Source organism: Rhinolophus ferrumequinum, chromosome 7 (assembly GCF_004115265.2).
Source record: "Rhinolophus ferrumequinum isolate MPI-CBG mRhiFer1 chromosome 7, mRhiFer1_v1.p, whole genome shotgun sequence".
NCBI lineage: Eukaryota > Metazoa > Chordata > Mammalia > Chiroptera > Rhinolophidae > Rhinolophus > Rhinolophus ferrumequinum.
Window position 1 is genome coordinate 52,187,718 of NC_046290.1, and position 27,057 is coordinate 52,214,774.

Consider the following 27,057-nt stretch of genomic DNA (forward strand, 5'->3'; position numbering starts at 1 on the left):
GATTTTTTTGTTCAATTTCTTTAAAAAATGTCTTACCACCCAGTGTATAAGTCTTTGTATAAGTCAGTGTATAAGTCTTTTATTCTTTTTGTTGTAATTGCAAAATTTCTTTTTCTGAGATTTCATTGTTAGTATATAGGAATGCAATGGACTCTTGTACATTGATTTTGTAATGGCAACTTTATTCATTTATTGTTTCTAATAACTTTTTGGTGGAGTCTTTAGGGTTTTCTATATATAGCATCATATCATCTGCAAAAAGTGACAATTTAACTTCTTAATTCCCAATTCAGATCCTTTTTATTTCTTTCTCTTGCCCGATTGCTCTGGCTAGAACTTCCAATACTGCGTAGAAAAGCAGAGGTGATAGGGGACAGACCTGTCATGTTCTTGAACATAGAGCAAAGGGCTTCAATTTTTCACCATTAATTATGATATTAGCTGAGGGTTTGTCATATATGGTCTTTATTATGTTGCATTTGATGTGCTAGAATTTTGTTTAAGATTTTTGCTCTGTATTTGATTTGTATTCATCAGAGATATTGGTATGTAATTTTCTTTTTTTGCGTTATCTTTACCAGGTTTTGGTATCAGGATGATGTTGGCCTTATAAAATAAATTAGGATGTATTGTCTCTTCTTCAATTTTTTGGAAGAGTTTGAGTAGGACAGTTATTAGATCCTCTTTGAAGGTTTGGTAGAATTCACTAGTGAAGCCATCTGGTCCTGGACTTTTGCTTTTGGGAAGATTTTGGATGACTGATGCAATTTCCTTACTGGTGACCGGTCTATTTAGATTTTCCAATTCTTCGTGATTCAGCCTAGGGAGGCTATATGTTTCTAAGAATGTGTCCATTTCTTCTAGGTTATTGAATTTGGTGACATATAATTCTTCGTAGTATTCTTGGATGACCCCTTATATTTCTGTGGCATTGCTCTCTTTCATTTCTGATTTTGTTTATTTGTGTCTTTTCTCTTTTTATCTTAATGAGTCTTGCCAAGGGTATATCAGTGTTATTAATCTTTTCAAAGCACCAGCTCTTTGTTGCATTAATTTTTTCTGTTGTCTTTTTGTTCTCTATTTCATTTAGTTCTGCTCTGATTTTTATTATTTCCTTCCTTCTGCTAATTTTGGGTTTCATTTGTTCTCCTTTTTCTAGTTCTTTAAGGTACAATGTGAGGTTATTTATCTGGGATTTTTCTTCTTACTTGAGCTAGGCCTGTAATTATATAAATTTCCCTCTTAAAATTGCTTTCACTGCATCCCAAAAATTTTCGTAGGATGTATTTTCATTCTCATTTGTTTCTATGTATCCTTTGATCTCTCCTCTTATTTTTTTTTGACCCAGTCGTTCTTTAGAAGTATGTTGTTTAATCTCCGCATATTTGTGGTTTTTCCTGCTTTCTTTTTGCAGTTGATATCAATTTCAAAGGCTTGTGATCAGAGACTATACTTGGAATGATTCCAATCTTCTTAAATTTGCTGAAGCTAGTTTTATGTCCCAACATATGGTCTAATCCTTGAGAATGTTCCATGTACGCTAGAAAAGAATGTATAGTCTGATGTTCTAGGATGAAATGCTCTATAAAGGTCAATTATGTCCATTTCATCTAATGTGTCATTTAGGGCTGCTATTTCATTATTTATTTTCTGTTTGGATGATCTATCCATAGCTGTCAATGATTTAGGTCCCCTACTATAATTTAGGTTCCCTACTATAATTGTGTTTTGGTCAATTTCTCCCTTTAGTTCTGTTAGTAGTTGCTTAGTATATTTCAATGCTCGCTGATTGGGGACATAAATATTGATCACTATTATGTCTTCTTGTTGTACAGTCCCCTTTATCATTATGAAATGTTCATCTTTGTTTCTTGTTACCTTCTTTATCCTGAAGTTTGTCTCATCTGATATCAGTATGGCTGTACCTGCGTTTCTGTGATTACCATTTGCTTGGAGTGTCAGTTTCCACCCTTTCACTTTGCGTCTATATTTGTCCTTGTAGCTGAGATGTGTCTCTTAGAGGCAGCATATGGTTGGGTTTAGTTTTTTGATCCAGTCTGCTGCTCTGTGCCTTTTTATTGGTGAGTTCAGTCCCTTTACATTTAGGGTGATTATTGATATATGAGAATTTCCTATCATTCTATCTCTGGTTTTCTGGTAGGATGGTGTCTCCATTGTTTCTTAAATTTGTCGTATTTTTAATGAAATTTATGAGAAAGAGCAGAATTTTATTATATGACTATTTTTCTCATGCTCTGTTTTACTTCCTCCTTTAAAAGTTCCCCAAAGTATATTTCTATGAAGACTATGTTTCCCCCTTCCCCCCTTTTTCCCACTTACACTTACACAGCCTTTCTTTCTACTGTCTTAGGTAATTTCTTAGAAAAAGTGACTTAAAGATTTTTCTGACACTATGTTTTTTCCCCCCAACAAATAGCACACATGATGTAAGTGCTGAGGATGTTGAGATAATTGAACTAAAATTGTGATTTTTAGAATTGTCTTAGTACAATTTTAGTTCCAAGTAGCACAAGCCTCTTTCAAATTAGTTTAGGTTAAAAGGAGGATTTATTAGATGGAAACTGCAATGTCTCACTGAAGCTAAGGGTAAAAATTATATTCAGATGTCACAATGTTCTGCAACCAGAATCTAGAAAACTGACAGGAACCCAGGTAGTTATTACTTTTCTGTCTCAGACTTTTTGTCTCTTTTGTCCCTGTTTTTCTGAACATTGGCTATTCTTTTCTCTCTCAGTAGACTCATGTTTTGTTTTATTTTGGCATGGATGTGGTCAAATATTGTTGCCCAACAATGGCAATCTGAGTTTCCAAGTTCATATCATCTCAGTTCAAGCAAATAGGTCAGAGGCACAATCCAATTCCAAGGAGAAAGAATCTAATTGGTTTATCTTGGGCCAGTTATCTCTTTTTAATGTGGTCATGAGGGTAGGCTTTTTTTTTATCCAAAAAAGAAGTAATTATGGAAGATTGGGCAGATATCTTAAAACATGTCTGCTACAACATTCATATTTATGTCCAGTATGCTATTTCTCATTAGAGAGACAGTTTAGCTTATGGTTAAGAACATAGCCTTAGGGTCAGACAGACCTCGATTTGAATCCCAACCTTGCCTCTTACTAGCTGTGTGACCTCTGTGAGGAACAAATTCTTTCTCTGTACAATTGAGATGATAAAACCTATCCATTTGGGTTGCTGGGAGGATGAGATGAGAATACTTATATATATGGTACATCCTACACACTCAATAAATAGAAGCTATTGTTAGTTATTCCTATTATCATATCACTTGGGAAAGATTATGTGAATGGAGGAACATTTTACCACTCTGAATAGCACAAGAAAATCTGGAGATAAAAGTTTAGATGCTACACAATAGCATAATCAATAAAAATCTAAGAGAGTTTGCTGTTACTACATTTGGTCAAAGAAATGGACACAGGTTAGACTGCTGGCATTAGGGCCCAACAAATCTACACTGTTTTTCCAGAATGAAATTTTTGCTTCAGTTGGTTTTGGAAAGAAAGTGCAAGCGTTGTCAATGGTCTCACAATCGGAAATAGAGCCAAGTAACGCTGGTGGTTGTTGGTCCAGTTATCATAGTTCTTTCCCACCAGTGCCTGTTCTGATGGTCACTGCATTTAGTCTGCTTGGTGGCAAGTCTGTTCTGATTGGCTAGTGCCTTAACTGGTGAAATATTTTGAATATCATCCATGAAAGCCAAGGATGTACCATCAATTCAAAGACTTCAGTTTCTTTGTTAAAAGAACATGTGCTGTTTTGACTTCAGTGTCTTTGTTAAAAGAAGATTTACTATTTTCTTTGTAAAACTGTAGATTTCCTTTGCACTTTTCTCACTTATGTGATAAAATTATGGGTGGCAGCCATTATTAAATGAACTCTTAGTAAAAAAATATGTAAAAGTATAATGATTCAAATTCTATATAGTTAAAGGTTGCCAAATGTAAGTCAAAAGTTAATTTTTACATAGAGTTAGCCAAACAAGCTGTGTTTATGGCTTCTTTAAAAATGTAGTGTGTACTTTTCTATATGGAACTGTAGTAAAACAATATCTCAATGACTAACTGTAATTTTCTCTCAAGTTATGCAGACATTTTGATTGAGAGGGAAGTATTAATGCAGAAGTACATTCATCTAGTTCAGATCGTAGAGACAGAAAAAATTGCAGCTAACCAACTACGGCATCAACTTGAAGATCAAGATACAGAAATCGAAAGGCTTAAATCAGAGGTATTTCTCATTGTTTCATGTTTCTTGTCATGTTGTCATGATTACATATCAAGGCAAAATTTTTATCCCAAATTTAGTTCCTCTTCCATCAACACATATGTGGTCAGGCTAGTGATCTATATTAGAAATGAATCTAATGTCGATGTTAGGATTAGGTAAATATACTTCAATAAAATATCAGGATTATTGGCTATTTTTGAATTATTTATGCCCCTGATGTCCTTCATTTGATCAGATATTCAAGAATTGTCTATAATATTTAACTGTTTCCAGACTGACTCGTATAGTAATGATAATTGTGAGTCTGGCATAGATTCTGTTGAAGCCCAAATGACAACTAAGGAAAGGCCAAAAATGAATTTCGAATGACTACTTTTTCTAGATCTAAGGAGTTCAACCATCTCCCCTTTAGAATTTTGAAAAACACATTTGAGTTAAAGTATAAAACATTTGCTAGGGTGCATTTTCCCCTGAAGTTGGAATTCCTGTTTCCCTCCACTTTTTCCCCACAACCCACCCAGTATGAACTTCTCAAGCCCTGTAACCCCAAGTAGTGAGATTGATGCCAAGTGAGAACAGGAGGAGTCTGCAGCCATGGCGGTGTGCCTGGGTCCTCCCTTTCTCTGAGGTGCCTCTGTCCATATGCAGAAAGGTATATAAAAGTGTAAATATATATAAAATGTTGTGATCAAAAATACAGTGAATGTATAAATAAAAAAAATTATTGTAGTAAAAGACACATTGCTATTAATCCTCCTCAAAATACTCCCCCTTGCTTCAAACGCACTTATCCCATCGTTCTTGCCACTATCTGAAGGAGTTCTGGAAGTCTTCTTTTATGAGTGTCTTTACTTCATCCTCCATCATGACAACACTCCATGTCACACATCACTTCTGGTACGACAATTTCTGTCCTTAACCACCTTATTCACAGGGTCTGGCACCGTGCACTTTTGGCTCTTCCCCAAAGTCAAAATGACCATGAAAGGTAAACGTGTTGAATTGATTCAGGACAATTCAACACGTTTACCTTTCATGGTCAGTGCATGACAGTGCAACTAAAGACACTCTTGAAAGAAGACTTCCAGAACTGCTTCAGAAAGTGGCAAAAATGATGGGATAAGTGTGATTGAAGTGAGGGGGAATATTTTGAGGGGTATTAATGGCAATGTGTCTTTTACTGTAATAATTTTTTTAATGTAGAGTCACTGTATTTTGTGATCACACTATAGATAGATAGATAGATAGATAGATAGATAGATAGATAGATAGATACCTTTCCTTGTTGTACTGTCATTCCTCGTGGGAAGAGATCAATAACTAAAGAATTGAAGAGGATTGTAGAAATTGAGTGTTTTTTCCTCCCTCTTTCTGGCTAGCAGTGGCATTAGAATTTGCTTAGCTTCAAAGAGAAGAATAGGACGAATGAAGAAACTACTACTACTTGTATCCTTGTTGGCAGAAACAATTCAGCCTCCTCAGCCTTGATAACTTTCTTGTAACTTTCCTGTCATTCGATATTTTCTTTTCATTTCCTCATAGCTTCTTCTAAGACATACACTGTGCATCCTATGAGGAGTTTTCACCTCCTGCGGCCTGTGTACATACACCTCCAGTGTATGGAGCATGAGTAGAAGCTTGTTCCATCTGGGATCTGCTTGTTTCTCTGGTGATAATAAGTTGTAGGACGTGGTCACCATATCATTAGTGCTGTTAACTTCCCAATTCAGCCCTGAAATCTGAGATAGTGAAAACAACAACAGAAAGCTCAACAAACCTGCATTTTAAATGACTATATCAGGCACTGTAATTTAAAACAAAATTATTGTGTTCTTTCTTTGCCACAGTAAGCTAGAACAGATGCTGTCTACTCAGTGAAAGAGGTTGGCATTTACTCCATAAGAGAAATGGCATCAAGTGATGTTCTCCAGTATTTATTTGTGTGTGCTTATATCTGTCTCCACTATGTTCTATTCTAGTCTGAATATAGATTGCAGCTAAAAACTGTCAGTAGCAGGTATGTCTTGTGTAGTTGCTTGACAGGAGCCATAATTTACCACTCCTTTTATTTTCCCACTTCCCTGCCAGAAAATGACAGATACGTATATTTGGTATTGGGGTTAAAAATGTAAAGACATGCAGAGGGGGCAATTATGTTTTCTTAACTGTGTAAGTGTTTGCGTGTTAGTAAATCTGCATAGGTTCTTATGGTTGTAAGAGCTTACAATTGAGTGGTAATCCAGTGAATTTTATTGCTAAGGGCAGTTGAGAGGCCATCTGGTCTTGAGTTGCCCCTCACAGATCACAGAACTGAGCTGGAGATATAAAGAGATCCCAGGTTGTTTCAATTTTTTTTTTTAACCTCCTTTTCCTTTTCTTGGCTCACTGAGACCAACGCAAGGCTCTGCAGTCCCTTTGCAGTTACCATTTTCCCAAGGAGATCTGTGAGCCTGCTGTACTATGTGTACTTGGAAGGCCATCAGTTGATTATTCCTACGGAGGAAACGAGCTTTGAGCTGAGTGTCATTGCATTTGGAGACCACAGGGCATTACAGTTAGCTGCCTTCGGGCAAGATGGTTGGCATGTCGCTCAGCTCCTGAGAAGGTCTTGGCCCGGTCATCACTCCCAGTCAGGGCCGAGTTTTGTGCTAACATTTCTTCTAAAACCCAAATCCCAGTTCTCACTTTCCACAGTCACTTCTTATAAGCACTTTTGTTAGTAACAAAACAAAACAGGCTTGGGGTGAAGAAAGTCCTTCTTTCCCTGCCTTGGCACCAAAGGCAGACAGAGTGTATAAAAAGTGAATGTTTCCTGAGGGTCTTGTAAGTGGCCTTGTAGGGATAACTTCCAATGGGTTATGGCTATAATCCAGTATTTTCTAAATCATGAAATGGACTTATTTTGTGTTATATAGATTATTGCTCTTAATAAAACCAAGGAACGAATGCGGCCTTACCAAAGCAATCAAGAAGATGAGGATCCAGACATCAAGAAGATTAAAAAGGTAGGACGCTGGGAGTTTCTGGCTTTGGGGGAACATGACAAGCAGTTGTCTGTTCTGTAATAATGTCTTTGCCTCCCTGTCCTGAGCTGAGAACAAGCTTGGTGTTTCTATTCTAATGGCTCTAGACTTGCCAGATAGGGCTACTTCTCTGTAAAATTTTCAGCTTGAGATTTCTTTGCAGTTCTGGGAATCCCCTTTTGGACTCTGCAGAAAGGATGCCAAAACTGCACCTTAAGTGTTCTCCAGTTGGGTTAATTAGGTGCTGCTTTCAAATTTTGGAGGACTATTTTTTAAATTATATTTCAAAAATATTTCTTTTAACCATAGTCTCTGGTGCTTATTTAATGAAAGTTTTTTTTTTCTAAAACATGTGAGAAGATTGAGTAAATCACTACATCTGCTCAGATTTCTGGTTTAGTATTGTTTCTTTCTTGTTTAACCTCGACATAATCAGCAGATGTTTTCATCTTACTGTTATTTATAACTGTACAACTTGTGCAATTAACCAGACACTGGCACTCAGTCTAGTCTACTGTGTTTGCTTTATGTCATCTGGGTTTTGAGTTCCATAATCTTAATTGTCCTGTGTAAAGCATTCACTCAACTTTGTTAACATTATGTGAAAAGCCTCACTGTTAAAGAACTTTTCTTGGATACACATCTTCGAATCTTAATTTGTTCTTAATTTTTTAACCCTGTTTTTTTTTTTTTGCTAAATAATTATCCCCCTTCAGTTGTAACAAAATTTTAACTAAATATTGCTCAGAATTTGAAATAGAAATGCTTCTTAGGACTAAGTTGCAATGTTTTCAGTTTCCAAGAAATAAAAAAGTAAAATAACATTACTGCTTTCTTAGAATTTAAAACTTTAAACATTAAATTTGGTTTATGTTATTGTGTTACAAGATTAATGCTATTGTCTTTCTTTTAATATTATGCAGTTGCATGTAAACGGAGGTATGAGTCAAATACAATTTGCAGTCCAGTTGTGGAAATTGGTCTGTTAGGAAGTGAGTGAACCAGGTTTTGCTCAGTGGGCAACACCAATCTAAGTAAATAGAAAGGTTTTATTCATCACAAAATTCAATTAAGTTGAATTTTGGAAATACTTCTATTAAATAGAAAGATAATGCTAAATGCTTTTTACATTTTCTACCTTCCTATTTCTTCTTTCTTTTATTTTTCAATTACAGTTGACATACAATATTATATTAATTTCAGGTGTACAATATAGTGATTAGACATTTGTATAACTTACGAAGTGATCATCCTGATAAATCTAGTACCCATCTGACACCATACATAGTAATCACAGTATTATTGACTGTATTCCTAATGCTATATTTTACATCCCCATGACTATTTTTTAACAACCAATTTTTACTTTTTAATCCCTTCCCCTTTTACCCATCCCCAACCCACCTCCCAGCTGGCAACCGTCAAAATGTTCTCTGTATCTATGAGTGTGTTTATGTTTTGTTTGGTTGTTTATTGTGTTCTTTAGATTCCACATATAAATGAAATCACATTGCATCTGTCTTTCTCTCTCTGACATACTTCACTCAGCACGATACCCTTCAGTTCCATCCATGCCTCCGCAGATGGCAAGAACCCATTCCCTTCCATGGCTGAGTAATATTCCATGTGCTACCTCCTCTTTATCCATTCATCCATCGACAGACACCTAGGCTGCTTCCACATCTTGGCCATTTTAAACAATGCTGCAAAGAACATATGGATACATAAGTCACCTCGAAGTAGTGTTTTGGGTTTCTTTGGATAAATACTGGAAGTGGGATTACTGGGTCCTTCTTTGTCTCTTGTTATATATAGCCTTTGTTTTAAAGTCTGTTTTATCTGTTATAAGCATGGCTATCCCGCTTTTTTATATTTTATTTTTATTTTCATGAAATTTTTTTTTCGTTCTTTTACTTTCATTCTATGTATGTCTTTTGATCTAAAGTAAGTCTCCTGTAGGCAACATATGTAAAGATCTTGTTCTTTTTTACCCATTCAGCTATCCTATCTGTTGGTCGGAGCATTTACTCCATTTACACTAAAGTAATTGTTGATAGATATGCAGTTATTACCAAATTATTATTCATAATTTATCTTCTTTGTTTTCTTCTTCTTAAAGAACTCCCTATAACATTTTTTGTGATACTGGTTTGGTAATACGGTTAATGAACTCCTTTAACTTTTCCTTGTCTGGTAAGCTCTTTATCTGTCCTTCAATTCTAAATGATAGCTTTGCTGTATAGAGTAATCTTGGTTGTAGGTGCTGGTTTTCATCACTTTGAATATTTTCTGCCAGTCCGTTTTGGCCTGCAAAGTTTCTGTTGAGAAATCAACTGACAGTCTTATGGGAGCTCCCTTGTAGGTAGCTAACTGCTTTTCTCTTGCTGCTTTTAAGAGTCTCTCTTTGTCTTTAATCTTTGGCATTTTAATTATGATGTGTCTTGGTGTGGGCCTCTTTGGGTTCATCTTGTTTGGGACTCTGCACTTTCTGGGCTTGTTTGTCTATTTCCTTTGCCAGGTTAGGGAAGTTTTCTGTCATTATTTCTTCAAACCATTTTTTCAATTTCTTGCTCTCTGGTACCTCAATGATGCAAATGTTGGTATGCTTGCTGTTGTTCCAGAGGCCTCATAAACAGTCCACATTTTTTAAATTCTTTTTTCTTTTTGCTGTTCTGATTGGGTGTTTTCTGCTACTTTGTCTTCCAAATCACTGATTTGATCCTCTGCTTCATCTAGTCTGCTGGTGATTCCTTCTAGTGCACTTTTTTATTACAGTTATTGTATTTTTCATTTCTGATGGGTTCCTTTTTATGTTTTCTACTTTATTTTTATATTTTCTGTCTCTTTGTTAAAGTTCTCATTGAGTTCATCTATTCTTCCCCTAAGTTCATTGAGCATCTTTATAACCAGTGTTTTTAACTCTGTGTCTGGTAGTTTGCTTGTCTCCATTTTGTTTAGTTCTTTTTCTGGAGCTTTGTTCTGTGTTGTCATTTGGGGCATGTTTCTTTGTCTTCTTATTTTGGCTGCATCCCTGTGTTTGTTTCTATGTATTAGGTAGAACTGCTATGTCTCCCCATCTTAGTAGAGTGACCTTATGTAGTAGGTGTCCTGTGGGGCCCAGTGGCACAGGTTCCCTGATCACCTGAGCCAGGTGCTGCAGGTGTGTCCCTGTGTGGGTTGTGTGTACCCCCCTGTTGTAGTTGAGCCTTGATTGCTGTTCGAACATCAGTAGAAGGGATTAACCTTCAGGTTGATTGGTTATAAGGACTTGCTGTGACAACAGTGGAAGAAGAGCTTTTGTGCAGGGGCTGACCCTATTGGAGTAGGGTTTGCTTTAGCAGGGCTATGCTGCCTGCCTAGTCTTCCCTTTGGATGTGTTTTCTGTGGAGGCAGCTGGGTGGTGCTCCAGCTCCAGCCACCAGGCATGCCAGTCCTAGGGTCTCCTTGGGGAGGGGCCCTGCTGCAGGCCAAGTTCAGCCACGGCCTGTGACCTGCCCAGGGCTACAAAGCAATGAACCACAAAGCAATGAACCACAAAGCAATCCACAGGTGATAGCCACCCTCTGTGGGCTTGGAGCCACCCCCTGTGTGCCTGGGAGAGGCCAAGCTATGGACTGAGGCTAGCTCACATTAGTGGCAGGCTTGGAGCTGCTCAGCACGAGGTACAGGGCACGCCAAGGCCAGATGCTTCCTGTTTGGGTTTTGTGAACCTTTAAGAGATTTTGGGAAAGTCCACAGCATGAGCCAAGACAGGCCCTTAGTTTGGAAAAGCCACTGGAAGCTGCATGGTTGGGTTTGCAAGTTGGGTGAGGTGGGGTCTCAGGGAATCCCCAGGCAGGGTGAACAGTGTTGGCCAGGTTGATGGAGACTCAGATATGGTGGCTGCGTGCACCTGCACTCCAGGATAGGGGAGGGTTCAACAGAGCAATGATGGATTCTACCAGTACTTCTGTCTGGGAGAAAGCTGCCTTTCCAACTCTCACCCTGAAACCAGACAGTTCAGTTCCTCCCCTTATGTCCCTGGCATTTTTCAAGCTGCTGCCTTAGTGCTGGAGCTCAGAGCGAGTGAGTCCATCAGTGAGTAAGTCCATGCATAGGCCCTTTAAGAGGAGTGCCTGGGACTGCAGACTCCCTCTTCGTACTCAGCCCCTATATCTGCTGGTTTTCACAGTCACAAGTTGTGGATACTTCTCTTCCCAGCACTGGAACCCTGGGTTGGGAGACTGGTGTGGAGATGGGATTCTTCACTCCTCTGGGGGCAAGGGAGGGACCTCCATAGCTGAGATATCCCTCCTGGTTTTTAATGGCCACACATGGGTTTGGGAACAGCCTGTTCCGCATCTCAGCTGCTCTTACCAGTCTTGGGGTGGCTTCTTCTGTATGTCCTTAGTTGTAGGATTTCTCTTCAGCTAGACTTCAGGTGATTCTCAGTGATAGTTGTTCTGTAGTTTAGTTGTAATTTTGATGTGGTCATGAGAGGAAGCAAGCACAGCATTTACCTACTCTGCCATCTTGTCTGGAAATCATCTATTTTTCCTATTTCGTAATAGAAGTAATTAACAGAAAACTATTTGTAAACTTGTTAAATAGGTTTTGAAATTAACTCTATTGTTCTTTCTGTCTCAGATCAAACTAATGTCTGTGTGAAAAGGAGTGCTTACAATTGAATTAGTTTCTCTATTCTGATTTTGACAAATATCAACTTAATTTTTTTAACTTCAAGAGACCAAAAATTGAGATTGGTTATAATTCATAGAAATTTCCAATTAGATTTTTCCAAATAATATGTATATAATTTCTCTGATACAATTCTATTAAAATGTGGTTAATTTTTATTTTTTTGGGGGGATACATCAACTGTATGAATGACTGTATGAAAATTGATAGTATGCTGACAGCATTGGTAGGTAAATAATACAATTTTAAATTGCAAAAGAAGAGTAGTTGTTTAAATACATGATAATTTAGCCCACATGGGTGAAGTACTAGTATGGAAAAAATAAAAAGTGGAAGAATGTTGAATAGATAACAATGATAACTAAAAAGGATTGGGTAGTGATTTATGCTTTCAATGATATATGAATTTGTAACCTGCTTTGTTGCTGAATCTGCCACTTAAATATAACAAATCCTAATAAATTATCATAATTTTTTTAAAACTACAAAGGACTTTAGATTTTTTTGGTCGATTATTTTATAGATGAGGAAATGGAGGACTAGAATTTATGGTCACCCACTAGGTTAGTTGCAGAGCCTTTGGGTTAAGGATTATGACATATACCTGTCTGCTTAGCCCCCAACATTTACCTGGGCATTGAAACAATGGTGAGTAAATATTTGTTAGCTAAAACACACAAACCAGTGCACTTTGTCAGGTTTGCGTGTTATTTTTCAAACCATACCTAGGGAATTCAGATCAGTTTTAGAGGCTGTCATATTTTCTACAAGTTTATTTTTAATTACATTTCATGTTCCTTTTCACAAAATAATCACCATTGTAAATTGTTAACGTGTGTTTTACCCATGTGGCTGGGAAAGAGAGTCCTTACAGTTAACAAAAGGCAGATAAAAGAACACTAAGTCTGGTTGCAGCCTTCCTACCTGTGTAATTTACCATGAAATTTAGTTTACTCGTGTACAAAAGGAAGAAGTTGGATGAGCTAATCTCTAACAATTTATTTTTTAAACTTAAAAAAAACTTCAACAATAAAAAAAGTCAAATGACCTGATTTAAAAATAGATAAAGGACTTGAATAGACTTTTCTCCAAAGCTGATACAATGGGCCATTTGTATATAATCTTTGGAGACATCATATACATATGAAAAGATGCTTAACATCACTAACCATCAGAAATACAAATTAAAACACAATGTGATGTCAACTCACATCCATTAGGATGGCAACTCTCAAAAAAAAAAAAACCCAGAAAATGATTATTGATGAAGATATGGAGAAATTGGAACTCTTGTGCACTGTTGTAGGATTGTAAAATGATTCAACTGCTATGGAAAACAGTATGATGTTTCCTCAAAAAATTAAAAAAAGAACTAAGATATGATCCAACAATCCCATTCGGGATATATATCCAAAAGAATTAAAAGCAAGATCTTGAAGAGATAATTCCATTCCCATATTTATTGCAGCATTATTTGCAATAGTCAAGAGATAGAAGCAACCGAAATGTCTACTGAAAGATGGTGTACATATGTACTGTGGTACATATGTAGTGTGGTACATATGTACAGTGGAATATCATTCAGCCTCAAAAAAGGAAGGGAATCCTGGAACATGTTACAACATGGGTGAACCTTGAAGACATTATACTAAGTAAAATAAGCACTGCACAAAAAGACAGATACTGTTTGATTCCACCTACATGAGTTATCTAAAGTAGTCAAACTCACAGAAACAGAAAGTAGAATGGTGGTTATCAGGGCCTGAGGGAAGGGGAAAATTGGGAGTTGTTCAATGGGTATAGAGTTTTAGTTGTGCAAGATGAAAAAGTTCTTCAGATCTGTTGTACAACAATGTGAAAATACTTAATCCTACTGAACTATACACTAAAAATGGTTAAGATGGTAAATTTTGTTATATTTTTTTACTACTAAAATTTTTTTTAAATATCTGATTTTTTATTGTTAAAGAAAAAACTTTTTCAATTTATTCCTTTCTTGAAATGTTAATGTCTAATGCGAGACTTCTAACTTCTAAGTATTACGTTACTTATGTATGTAATATTATTATATTCTGGTGCCCACATAGACAGGCCTAAACACCTTAAGCTCATGGAAGAAACTTGTGAACCTGATAAAAATTTTTTTAAACCATCTTTTTTTCTGCTATTTAAAAGAAGCTTGCCATTATATATTCTAGTGGTGGGAACATTAGTGAACCAGTGAAAGAATAGTGTTTTATATGGCCCAGGAGGGTCATTCTTACTGAGAGACTTAAGAAAGCCAGTCTCAAAGCTCCCTGAGATTCTTTTTCTTTTTTCTTCCTTCCTCCCTTCCTCCCTCCCTCTCTCCCTCTACCTCCCTTTGTCTCTCCCTCCTTTCATCCCTCCCATTCTTTTCCTTTTTTTGTTGTTGTTCTGTAGGTTCAGAGCTTCATGCGGGGATGGTTGTGTAGAAGGAAATGGAAGACCATTGTGCAGGATTACATTTGTTCTCCTCATGCTGAAAGTATGAGGAAGAGAAATCAAATTGTGTTCACTATGGTCGAGGCTGAGTCCGAGTATGTTCACCAGCTCTACATCCTGGTCAATGGCTTCCTCCGGCCCCTACGAATGGCCGCCAGCTCCAAGAAGCCCCCTATCAGTCACGATGATGTCAGCAGTATTTTTCTCAACAGGTTTGTCTTGGCATAAATCAAAGAGTCATGTGCCACTTGTATTTCTTAAAAAGACTTTTTACTCTATTATTAAAAGAATAGGTATCATAAATCCACTTTTATGAGTTTATGATATTGAAAATAAGAAAGCTATCATTTATGTTTCATTTTTAATCCAGATTTCTATATCTTTATCTTGAATCTTGGCATACAGCTCTCTGTTTTTCTTCTCTATTTGACATATGTTTTCTTGTCATTGTGTGTGTGTGTGTGTGTGTGTGTGTGTGTGTGTGTGTATTGGGGAAGATCATCTCTCTCACAAACTGAGGGAATGGAGTGATTAATGGGTCTTTGCCTGTAATTATACAAAAGTACTTTAGGGAGAGCAAAAACTAACAGAAGGCATGAGACTCTCTAGTAAATTTATTCACTCAATAAATATTTATAGTGTCCTCACTGCTGAGGATTCATCAGTGAAGAAAGAAAAAAAATATCCCTGCCTTCATGGAACTTAAATTTTGCTGTGGGAAGACAGACAATTAATAGTGAATAAGTGAAATATGTAGTATATTATGTGATGATGAGTGCTGTGGAAAAAATAAAGTGAAGGAGATAATAGGGGAAAGAGAGTGCTTGGGTGTTTTACTTAACATTTTAGTTATTTGTTTTTGAGTAGATAATACATTTCCATGTTCAAAGGTCAAAACAACATGAAAATATCAAACAACAGTTAGAAGTCTCACTCTTACCCTGTCTCTGCCCACCACATTTCCCCGAACACTTTGTATACCGTGTTTCCCTGAAAATACGACCTAGCCAGACCATCAGCTCTAATGCATCTTTTGGAGCAAAAATTAATATAAGACCTGGTCTTATTTTACTGTAAGAACAGGTATAATATAATATAATATAATATAATATAATATAATATAATATAATATAATATAATATAATACCAGGTCTATATAATATAATGTAATATAATACTGCATCTTATATTAATTTTTTCTCCAAAAGACGCTTTAGAGCTGATTGACTAGGTCTTATTTTCAAGGAAATGGAATGCATATAACCATTTTAGTTAGTTTCTTATGTATCCTTCCAGTGTTTTTTGATACAGGTTCAATCAAATACGCATTTTGAATCTTATTTTCTCCCTTATTACACAAAAGGCAATGTACTTTAACATATACTTATTTTTTTCACTTACCAGTGTATACTGGACAGCTTTCCATATTGATATGTAAAGAGCATTTTATTTTTTAAAAAATTGCTGCTTGGTATTATATTATGTGAATGTGCCATCGTTTTTTTTTGTTTGTTTTGTTTTTTAAGATAGCTAGTCTTTAGAAAGGCCTCAAAGGTAAGTCAACATTTGAACAAAGACTTGATTTAGTGAGGAAGTAAGCCATGTGGCTATCTGGGGGGGAACGTGATGCACACAGAGGGGATTGCCTGTGCAAAGATCCTGAGACTGGAGCAGGCCTGGCTTGTTTGTTTGGGAAACTGCCAAGGTCAGTGTGGATGAAGGGGGACGTTAGCATATTAACAGTGAGACATTGTAAAGATGTTTGCTTTTACTTGAAGTGAGAAGGGGAGACACTGGGACGGTTTTGAGCAGATGAGTGGCGTGACTTGACTTATTTTTGAAAGGCTTCCTCTGGCTTCTCTATTGAGAATAGACTGCGGGCAGATCAGTCTGGAGGCTATTTCAATAAGCCAGGTGAGAGATGATTAGAGCAGGGATGCCTGTTAGGTGGCTATTGTGATAATCCAACCAATCGATAATTGTTAACGGAGAAAGTGATAAGGGGTTGGATTCTGGATATATTTTTAACGGAGAGCCAGTAAGCTTTTTTGATGAGTTTGATGTGGATTTTGAGGGAAAGCAAAAAGCAGATAAGATTCCAAGGTGTTTGGCCTGAATAACTAGAAGTATGGAGGTGCTATTTACTAAATGGGGGGAGATTGAGGCAAGAACAGATTTAAGGGAAAGGTAAAGTGTTTTCATCTTGGACCTGTCGAGCATGAGATTCTGTTAGCCATCCAAATGGGGAAATCAAGTGATCAGGGATTGGATATTAGTCTGGGTAATATAGTTAAGGTAGGGGTCTGGGCTGGAGATAGAAATTTGGGAGACCGATAGCATAAAGATAGTATTTAATGCTGTAGTCTGAATGAGGTTTCCAAGGGAGTGAATACAGATGCATGAAAGAAGAGCAGCAAGGACTGAGCCCTGGAATGTTCCAATGTTTAGAGGTTAGGAAGATGAAGAAGAGCTATAATATGATAGTAAAGAGGATGAATTAGAGTTGCAGGATGAAAACCAGAATGGGTTGTCCTAGAGACCAAGGCAAGAGGGAATAAACAACTATGTCAAAAAAAGGTCAAATAGAATGATAACTGAGAACTGACTGGATTTAACTACTTGGAGATTATTGGTAATTTTGATGAGGAGCCAAAGCCAGATTAGATAGAGGGAACGAAGGAGAGAATGGGGAATTGAACTGGAGAGAGTGGGTATAGAAAACTCTTTCAAAGGAGGGTTGATGTGAAAAGGACCAGAGAAACAAGGTAGTACCTGGAGGTAAATAAAAAGGTATAAAAAAAGTGTGTGTGTGTGTGTGTGTGTGTGTGTGTGTGTGTATTTTAAGATGGGATAGGAGCCTCAGAGGAGAGAAGTTCAAAGGCCCAAGAGGCCGGGATACTGGAAGGTTTGTGTGCATATTGGAGTCACCAAGAATTATGACAGAAGCAGTGTTGGAGGAAAGACTGGCAGTGAGCTGGGAGCTCAGAGGTCAGGGTGTTAGAAGAGTAGCTGGAGGGTCTGCAGATGACTGCAAAAAGGAGGTCATGAGCGGAAGTCTGACAGCATGAGATCAAAGCTAAGCTTTTCTGTTGTGAAGAAGGAGGGAGATTTTCCCACACTGGGTGGCAATGGCTCCACTCAAGACTAAATTGTATAATTTTTGAATTTTTTTACAGTGAAACAATCATGTTTCTTCATGAAATATTTCATCAAGGACTGAAGGCAAGGATAGCAAACTGGCCTACTTTAATTTTAGGTAAGTGCGTAGTTAGGATACAAGATTTTCTCTTAATGTGGTTACAATTAGAGTAAAATAACTTCAACATCATTCAGCTGAAGCTGTTGCGTTTTCCTGTTGACCTGTGAGCTTCTTTAACTTATTGGGAATTTGTCACATTGGCCTTCGGGCCCTGTCCTAATAGTTACCTTTCTCCTGGCCTGTCATAGTTATTTGGGCCTAGAGTTAGGCTGTGTTTCCCCGGGGGTGGGGGTACATTCTATCAGATCAGTCATTCAGGCATCTGCTCTGGGGCCCCATGTATGTGTGGCACCTGGTCCTGGGAGCCACTCTCTGCCACTCCCGTTGAGTGAAAACAGCCAGTCCACCCTCCCCCAATTCCTTAGATAAATTACCAAGCACCAGAAGAAACTGCCATGTTTACTTCTTCTTTCCAGCTGATCTGTTTGATATTTTGCTCCCCATGCTGAACATTTATCAAGAATTTGTGCGTAATCACCAGTACAGTCTCCAAGTGCTTGCCAATTGTAAGCAAAACAGAGATTTTGACAAACTCTTAAAACAGTATGAAGCCAACCCTGCCTGCGAGGGGAGGATGCTGGAAACATTCTTGACCTATCCAATGTTTCAGGTAAGTCATCTGGGATGTATTTTTTAGGTCATCGGTTCCAGCTTGATGTTTTTAAAACTCGGTGTGACCAGAGTGAGATGTGCAGGCATCTCTTGTGAGGAATTATGGCACCTATGTATCATTTGTCATCTTGAGTTTGAGGGATCAATAAATTTATGCCACACATTCTTTCTCTGTCCAGCATATGTAAGAAAACCAGGCAGTTTTGAGACAATTAAATTAAAAAAATGATTTTTTGAATAGCAGCACAATTTTCCCTTTACAGAAAGATTCCACACAGACCTCTTCCGTGAAGTCTCCTCCTCCGGCATGTTTAAAAATATTATTAGGTTTACAGAAATAGGATGCTGTGCAAATGTTCCAGTGTATGATGGTTGCATAAAAGATTCCTAAGGAATGGAGTGGAATGCTGGGAAAGTCTTTGTTTTTGTTGTGAATGCTGTTGAGTCTCCCGTGGCTGGAGCTTTGGAGAGCAAAAGGAGGACCTCCCCTGTCACAGAGGCTGTGGAGACAGGAGTCAGAGGCACTGGCTGGACCTGGGGACTCTTGGCCCCCGTCAGGATGCTGCAGGGAGGCTGGGGCTTGTCCTGACATTCACTCTGTGAGAGCAGAACAAAGCAAGGGATCAAGTACACTTGTGTTCTTTCCTACATATAGGGTTTTACCATTAAGAGCTCTTGAGTGAGAACTGCAGAGGCCAATTCACATTGAAGCGCATGTTCTTTTGAAAAGTGTTGATTCTGTTCTTTTGGAAAAGCATCGAGTGTTCCCATTGTGGAATTTATGGGGCTTCTGGCCAGCCCTCTAGATGGTCATGTGGTAAACTGATTCTCCTAATCACGTGTGTTAGGGTTTCTGTGGAGAACTTTGTCTCCCTGGACAGGCATGTCTGACCCCAGCCCATCATTTTATAGCCTCAGAAAGAAATGTTGCTCTGGTTCGTAATTGTTTATCTTAGTGTTTGTCAATCCTGCTTGAAATTCTGGAAGTCACCATAGAAGATTTTTAAAAACCAAAAGGATGCATCTGAAACAACTTAAGTATAGTGAAACTTTATAATATTATTGTGGTTTTTTCATGGAACTAAATTGTTTGAACCCTTCGCCTCTCTGAGGAAATATTTGTAAAATATTTCACAAGGAAAACTTCAAAGCAAAAAAAGGCTTTTATTTTTGATAACGTTGTACAAAATTGTAATTTAAGATTTTATTTATAGCGAAACAGGTTTTATATAATGCAGTGTTCTTCTGAGATTCTATTGGAATCTTTGGCAGTTATCTCTAGCTGATGATTAAAATATCCTAAATTGTATCTGTTCAGCAACCTCAATTCAGGTGAATATACAAAGGTAGAATTGTGAAAGACACACGGAACATTCAGAGAGGTTCCTAGCTCCCTTTTTCACAGCCTACTGATATCTTTCCAAGTGATATTATATCCCCCTGATGTGACTCTCTCAATGTTTTAAGATTCTACCACCCTTCCCTCCCTCCCCCTGGCATTTAAGCCCTATAACAATGACTTGGCATTTTGATTGACCCCGAGGAATCCCCATAATGTCAGAAAAAGACCACTGGACTTGGAAATCTTTAGGAGACTTGGATGTCTTGCCCCCCTTTCAGTCATATTGAACCAGTCTAAATCTCCATTTCTTAAACTCAAAATTGAGGGAACAGAGCTCTGGTTGTATCCCAGAGCATTAGCTCGTGGTCTCTGTGCTCCGACACAGACTAGACTGGTTCTGAAAGTTTGGGTTGGATCACTGTGTGGTGATGTAAGGAGCCTGGTGGTAGTCTGGCCCCACCCCACCCCCACCAAGACAGTGGTGGCCCTACAGCCTAGAACTGAGCTAACAGGTCAGATGTTGAGATTTTCCGGCTTTTTTCACACCAGGGACACCAAAGGTCCCTGCTTGTGAGAGCCATCATTCTGGGAAAAGCCTCCAACTTAAAGAATTTAGCCAGAATTGGTCCAACTGCAAGAAATGTGCAAATTGAAAGAGCACTGCCTTGTGCTGTTTGTTTATTTGCTTCCCCATAACTGTTTTGCTACCGTGTAACTATTCTGAATAGACCAAGAGGGGAAATCATCAGCGTTTTGCCTCCCATGGGCCTCATTCTCCTCGGTGTCTCTCCTCTGTCTTGTTCCGTTGGCGTCTCTCCCTCTTGCCCTCTCTTTGGAGTGACCATGTGGAACACTGGGGGGAACTGCCCCTTCTAGATGCTTGAAGATTTTTCTTACGAGGTCCGTGTCCATTCTACTTGTTGCTTTTTGGTCCTTTCAGTAATGAGGTGAAATAGTCATGAAGGCCTTTGCTCCCTCACGTGATCCAGGGGTATCCAATCCCCTCAGCACGCATATCAGCAAATGTTCTTCTGCCTTGCTCCCCTGTAGGCTGACACCTGGGGATGAGGTTGGGGTGCTGCACGTTTTTGCTGTTTAACAACAATGGAAGCCGTGACCCTAGTTCATACCACCAAGGGGCCTCTGCCCAGACTTATTTTGGAGCCTAGATATAGGGGCAGGAGTGGGGGCAGAGGGAGAAGGAGAGGCGATTGGCGACTTTCTGCCTGTGTATGTGTAGAAAAATGTTGTGTTCTACCTCGTTCTGTGCCCTTCGTCAAGTAAGTCAATTGCTGCTGTGAAGGAACTATGTTGAATTATGGAAACATGGAGGCATTGTAGAACTTACGTGATGCAGTGAATTTACCCTCAAGAGAACTGTCAGACAAGTAAGTCCAAGTGTTGCCATGAGATTTGTTATGGAAAATAATGTAGTCATTAACATAATGTTTATTTAGCAAAGACAGTGGCTTGGCTGGTACTTTCACTGGGCTCCAGCTGCTCATAAGGCCATAGGTGAGCTGATCATGAAATGCTTCTGACAAGAACAGCACTGTTAGATGTTCTCCAGAAAGTAGCCCCCTATTTACTGTAACTGAAGAGCAAGCTAATTAATGTTAATAAATTGACAAGTATTGTTCCGTAATTGAAAGCAGAATTATGATTCATCTAGACAGCACTTTCTATGAGTCTTGGGTTTTTTGGGAACAGATTTATAATAAGCTCTTGAATATACAGATGAGCTCTTCGGAGAGCCGTCCACTTGGTCTGCTTTTTGGAAGTTTCAGGCTTGTTTATTCCTCCAACTAGAAATTGGAAAAGGCCAGTTACTGAATTTCAAATCCATCCTCTTGAATCTTAGCCAAGGGGCTCTCTAAAATAGATTTAATTAATGGGGGAGGATGGTGAAGCTCTCGACTAAACTTAGTTTTGGAGGTTTTCAGGGCATTATAAGAAGTCAGGCTCTCCCACTCCTGCCCTTTTTGTTATGAAAAACTGAGCACGTTAGCTGTTGATTGCCTTGATTTTCTTGTAGAACTACTAATTTAGAGGCAAACTTTTATCAATCATGGGATTATGCAAAAGAGATATTTGAAAGCATCCTAATCCCAAGAGCCTTCGCCAAGTGGGACATCCCTACAGGCTGTTTTAGTGAGAAGTTGCTGGGATGGAGAGAGGCAGAAAGCATCCTGCATCCTTCCTTCAAAGGGAGGGGTCTCCTGTGCCCCACCCTCCTGTGGCTAAGAAGTCTGTACACTGCCGAAACTTTGACTTGATGACATTCTCTAGGAGAGATTCCAGAGTAGGAGCTTCAGATGGATGTCTGTGCTGATGGTTGTGCCCTCTGTGCGTCGTGCATAAATGTGGACACTCAGTGAATATTAGTAAATAACCCAATGAAGACCACCACTTGCACGAGAGTAAAAGTAGATCTGTGGATATAGAGCCACTAACGCCTCTGGTCACAATGGAAGGGGCTACCCCACGGGCCCTGGGAAGCTGTTTTCTTTTCTTCGTTCTCAGAGATCCTTTCAAGTGCTGAGTGAGACCCCAGTTCCACAGAAGAGACACACTGGGCTAGTGCACTGGTCAGAGCTGGGCTCAGGGTTGGCTCTGTTGTTTACTATGAGGCCACCTTGGGCAAGTTACCGAACCTCTCTACACTTTGCTTTCTTATTTGTAAAACAGGGAATAATCCTGTGTTTCTGGAGGACTTGATGCATGTACAAACCTTGAGCACCAGATCTGACCCACAGTGGTCAGTGTTATGGTAGCTATTTATTGTTCACATATGTTACTATTAAAATTAAACTCTTTGCACCTGCTTTCTAAAAAATTTTAGTTTCTAATCCAGTAAGAGAATAAATATGTTGAATCACTATAATTTGAGTTAAATCTCTACTGTGGTCTATTAAAACTTCATGGGATTGGTGGAGTTTCTGCCTTTCATGGAATTCAGATAGTCTGTTCATAAACAAAAGTACAAGTAAATAATCTAATTAAATAATACTTTTTACTGCTGGAAGGATGAATTGAGGTGAAGCAGGATCAGAATGTAACAAGGGTGAATGTATCTTCTTCTCCCATTTTAATCCTTAAAGAGAACATTGCAGTAGGATTGTCAATTTGTTTAAAAAAATTGTAAAAAGGCAAATATACATAAAATACAGACTCAAATGAGTTGATGATAGTTAAATCCGTTTCCCTATGAACCAATTTTCAAAAATTATAATTAAGAAATGTATGATTATATTTAAAAAATCTAAAGAAACAGTTGTTTCTTTGTAACATAATACTTTATTACTCTTTTCATATGTTCTTGGTGAAGTGTGTGTGTGTGTGTGTGTGTGTGTGTGTGAAGTTTGAAGCGTAGTTTAGTTTGAATCTATTTCTTAAAAAATAGAATTGTAAAACGAAACTGCCAGAGGAGAGAGGAGCTCCTCAGACGTGATGACGGCACACCAGGGAATGTCCGGGTGTTTCTCAGCCCAACCTCACGCTCACACTGGCCTTTGCATTTAGATCCCCAGGTACATCATTACCCTTCATGAGCTCCTAGCTCATACACCCCATGAGCATGTGGAGAGGAAAAGTCTGGAGTTTGCTAAATCAAAACTTGAGGAACTGTCCAGGTAAGTGGAGAATTTATAATAAAGGCTTGATATGGAATAGTAGTCTGTCCATGGAGTGAGAGGCAAGACTCAATCCTGTTTCTTAGATTCACCTGAAAATTTAATGCTAGTTCGTGAGATTGGGTGTATTCTGGTTTAAGTTTGAGAATGTTCTCATTTCTTTCAGAGTAACAGAAAAATGATTTTTTTGTTGTTGCATTTTTGTATTCATATTTATCAAGAAGCTGGAGAATGTATATTTTGCATTTATCAGTGACTTTTCAGTGTTTCAGGCAGTTATTTATATCTGTGTTTCTTTAGCTTATATGGGATAAACGGTGCAAAGCTCTCTAGTTTACTCTGCTTCTAAGAAAGGGCATCCTAATTTCAATGAAGGGAGCTGTTCATAATATGTTGCTTTCCTGTTGCATTTGCAAGCAGCATTCCTAGGATATTCATTGATCACTGACCTAGTTATCACTTAGAGTCATGATATACATTGGCCTTGCTTTGGGTGTGACTTGTTGAAGCCTGGACGTCCAGTCTGCTTCCCCCACAGCCCCAGTTACATTGATACAAGCTCCCAGGTGGAGCTCTTCTTTGCTTACCTGCTAGGGCAATAGAAAATATCTCTTACACTGATCCTGCCTGTGTTGTGTCTGACAGGATAATGCACGATGAAGTGAGTGACACTGAAAACATAAGGAAGAATCTTGCCATAGAAAGAATGATAGTAGAGGGCTGTGATATTTTGCTGGATACCAGCCAAACTTTCATCCGCCAAGGTAAGTCCATATTCAGCAGACCCAATTTTAGTGACCTCTGCTACTCCTGCCTCCTTGTCACTGGCAGATCCAGGAGAGCAGGCTTGATTTAGCTGTGTGATTACTGCTGTTGGTGCAGGACATCCCCATGACCTTGTGGAGGCTGGGGGTGAGGCCCACCTTTGTGCTGTTTCTTTTCGGGGGCCATGAAAAACAGCAACACTATAACAAACAGTAAGGCATGAGTGCGACAGTAAATTATATTCTGCCTGGATGTAGAGTACATTCTCTACAGCTCCAAGGAGGACAGAGTGGTCTGGCTGACTGGAATGTCAGTGCCAGGTGGTGATGACATTCAGGCAAAGGCCCAAGAGGATCTTGCATTACTCAAAGCCCTTTCACCGAGCAGTGGGGATAGTGTCTGAAGTGAACACAGCTGTCTGTCGTTCCCACATTTCATCAGCACTTCTGGAGGCCCCACATGATATGATTTAGCTTGATTGGTAACTGCGGTTACCATGAAATGTCTCACTCTTGACCCTGCCACGCTTTGGTAATGGTGAAGGTATCTTGTTTATGGGGTGTGCTTTGGAGGCATCACCCAGTAAATTAAGCTTGTGAAGCAGCGAAAATATTTGTATCAGAAACTGTGGAGAAGCAATAACGTAACGGTGTATAACCTCCGTGGCTCTCAAACCAAAGTGGGGGAAGTAAGCCACATCCTAAGTTCTTTTTAAGGGCTTAGGCATTTAGGAGGGGAACATACCCCATGGAATTGATTTCAGACAATATATTGCACACATTTATGATTTTGAACTTGGTGAGGAGTGGCACATAAATTTGGAACTAGAATTTACCTTTAATGTAGTTTCTGTTTCTAATGTGCCAATAGTAGTTAAAGATAACTTGCATTTCTGTTGCCTACCAAAATGTGTTGCTTAAAATATTTGTGCCTCGTCAAAACAAGACCTTATCTCTGCTGTGCACATGAATTTGTGCACAGAATGCTTAAAAAGTTCAACACATGTTGTTCTATTTTCCATTATTTATTTACCAAGAGAGACATCACACATACGTTAAAGTTGGGAAGTATATTTTAGGAAATGAGACCTTTTCTCATTTTTAGCTTTCAACTTTAATTTTTCTTCAAGTATTAATGGAATATAATTCTAACAGTGGCAGTCCTTCCTAATTTCTGCTCTATTCCTCCACACCGACTGTGTCCCCATCCTGGCTCCTGCCTTCCCAGCCGGAACTTGCCTGCCTCTGTGCCTTTCCTTGTGCCGTCTGTCCCCAGCCTGGGGGCCGGGAATGCCCTGGTCTTTTTCGTTCATGCTTCTCGAAGGTCTGCTTTTCCTACCAGGCTCAGGTCAGACACCTCTAAGGAGCCCTCTAACATTTCTCCTTCATCTTCCCGTCCTCTCCTCTCTAGTTAGAATGAACCTACCTTGCTCCTCATTGCCAAGGCCTTTTGTTCCTGGTGCACGTATTTCGTCCTCTGGTGTATTACAGGCACATGTTTGCATGCCTGTCTCTCCCAAGAGTTATAACTCCGAAGGGCAATGTTGGTGAATTCTTGCTTACCTAGTATGATGCCTTCCATGATGGATCCCTGGAAGATGGGCATTGGATTAAACGGAATTGCTTGTTGAATTGCAGTTTGCGTTGTAAGGTGTCTTACTTTGTGTTTTTCTTGTGTTTAGAATTTACTGAAAAAGACTAGTTGTTGAATTGAGCTTTATAAAATGTAAGAATGGAAACAAAAGTTTCAATTACTAGTATTCAATTTCTGAAAAGACTTTTGATTGAAAAGGATTGTTAGGCATACATATTTAATATATTTCTACACTTAGGCTGTTTTGATCTAGGTTTGTTAAAAACATCTATAATGAAAAATGCCAGAAGTTTGAATATATTCAATGTCATATTTTTTTCCATTGTCCCTGGAGGAAAGTCAATGACAAGCCACCTCTTCCTTTGATTCAAGTCCAAATGTTATTTATTGTTTGTTCTGTATCACATGTTTAAGGCACTCCTGTCAGCTATTAATATGTCTGATATAATTATTGTATTGATGTTGATGCAATGATTTGCCTTTCAGCAGTGTTTTTCTGTGTTGTGTGGTTTGTTTAGCCTGTTTAAGAAATATTCAATAAACCTGGTTTTAAAAAAATCATACCTTACTCTGAAAGCAGAAAGAAATCCAATTACAGATAATTTGGAAAGTTTGAATTATTTTGGTTTGGTTGCTCCTATTTATCGCTTTTACTAAATATCCTTAATGGGCTTTAAAACTCATTGAGGTGGGGTTTTTTCTTTTTTCATTCTTTTAAATTTTTAGGGAGTCTATTTTTTATGCAGTAGATTACAATTTATGTCTAATTTTGTGCTAGCATTTGTGTTATTTCCTTTTAGGGATGACATGAGGTCTGTTTCTCTGTGTGTGTGTGTATGTGCGTGCACATGTATGTGTGCATATGTGCAAATATGTGCGTGGTTTCAACTTTAAGTGAATTTTTATTTTGAGGAGTAGGACAAATAAGCCACCCAGCTCCTCTGAAAGGACTTCTCCGAGGAGGAGCATCAGCTTCTCTTGAATGTCAGTGCACGGGAATTTAGTGATTGAAATAACAGAAGTTTCACTATAAATTGATTCCAATTATTAGACAGTTGATGACTAGGATGCAAAGTACTGTAGCTCTCGGTGGTCTGATAGTGTCATTTGTTTCCCCAAATCTATTCAAAGTTTGTTGAACAAATGTGTGATGTCTGAGGCAATAATAGGAAGACAGTACAGCCACATCCCTGGGGGTCAAATGCTTCTCCTCCACTTTTTTGCTCTGTGATATTGGGCAATTTATGTAACCTCTCTTTGCCTCAGTTTCCTCTCCTTAAGTTGCAGTACCTATCCTTTAGGGTTCTTGTGAAGATTAAATGAGCAAATTCTCGCAGAAGCATCTAGACTAGTGCCTGTGAGATTGTGACATAAACTTTAAAAAAATCAAGATCCAAATTTTGGAATGAGTTTCTATTTTCA

At 38.5% G+C, this 27,057-nt stretch overlaps 1 protein-coding gene across 7 annotated transcripts in view; it reads left to right on the forward strand.

Annotated features, from left to right (window-relative positions):
- RASGRF2 (Ras protein specific guanine nucleotide releasing factor 2) overlaps positions 1-27,057 on the forward strand; it is a 223,569-nt gene that overhangs the window by 88,210 nt on the left and 108,302 nt on the right. For all 7 annotated transcript variants that reach the window (XM_033110501.1, XM_033110502.1, XM_033110505.1 and 4 more), the window contains exons 3-9: positions 4,122-4,269; positions 7,185-7,274; positions 14,391-14,644; positions 17,609-17,688; positions 18,108-18,301; positions 23,168-23,277; positions 23,923-24,041. In XM_033110501.1, the coding sequence (XP_032966392.1) occupies positions 4,122-4,269; positions 7,185-7,274; positions 14,391-14,644; positions 17,609-17,688; positions 18,108-18,301; positions 23,168-23,277; positions 23,923-24,041 (995 nt within the window). The remainder of the gene's footprint in view (positions 1-4,121; positions 4,270-7,184; positions 7,275-14,390; positions 14,645-17,608; positions 17,689-18,107; positions 18,302-23,167; positions 23,278-23,922; positions 24,042-27,057) is intronic.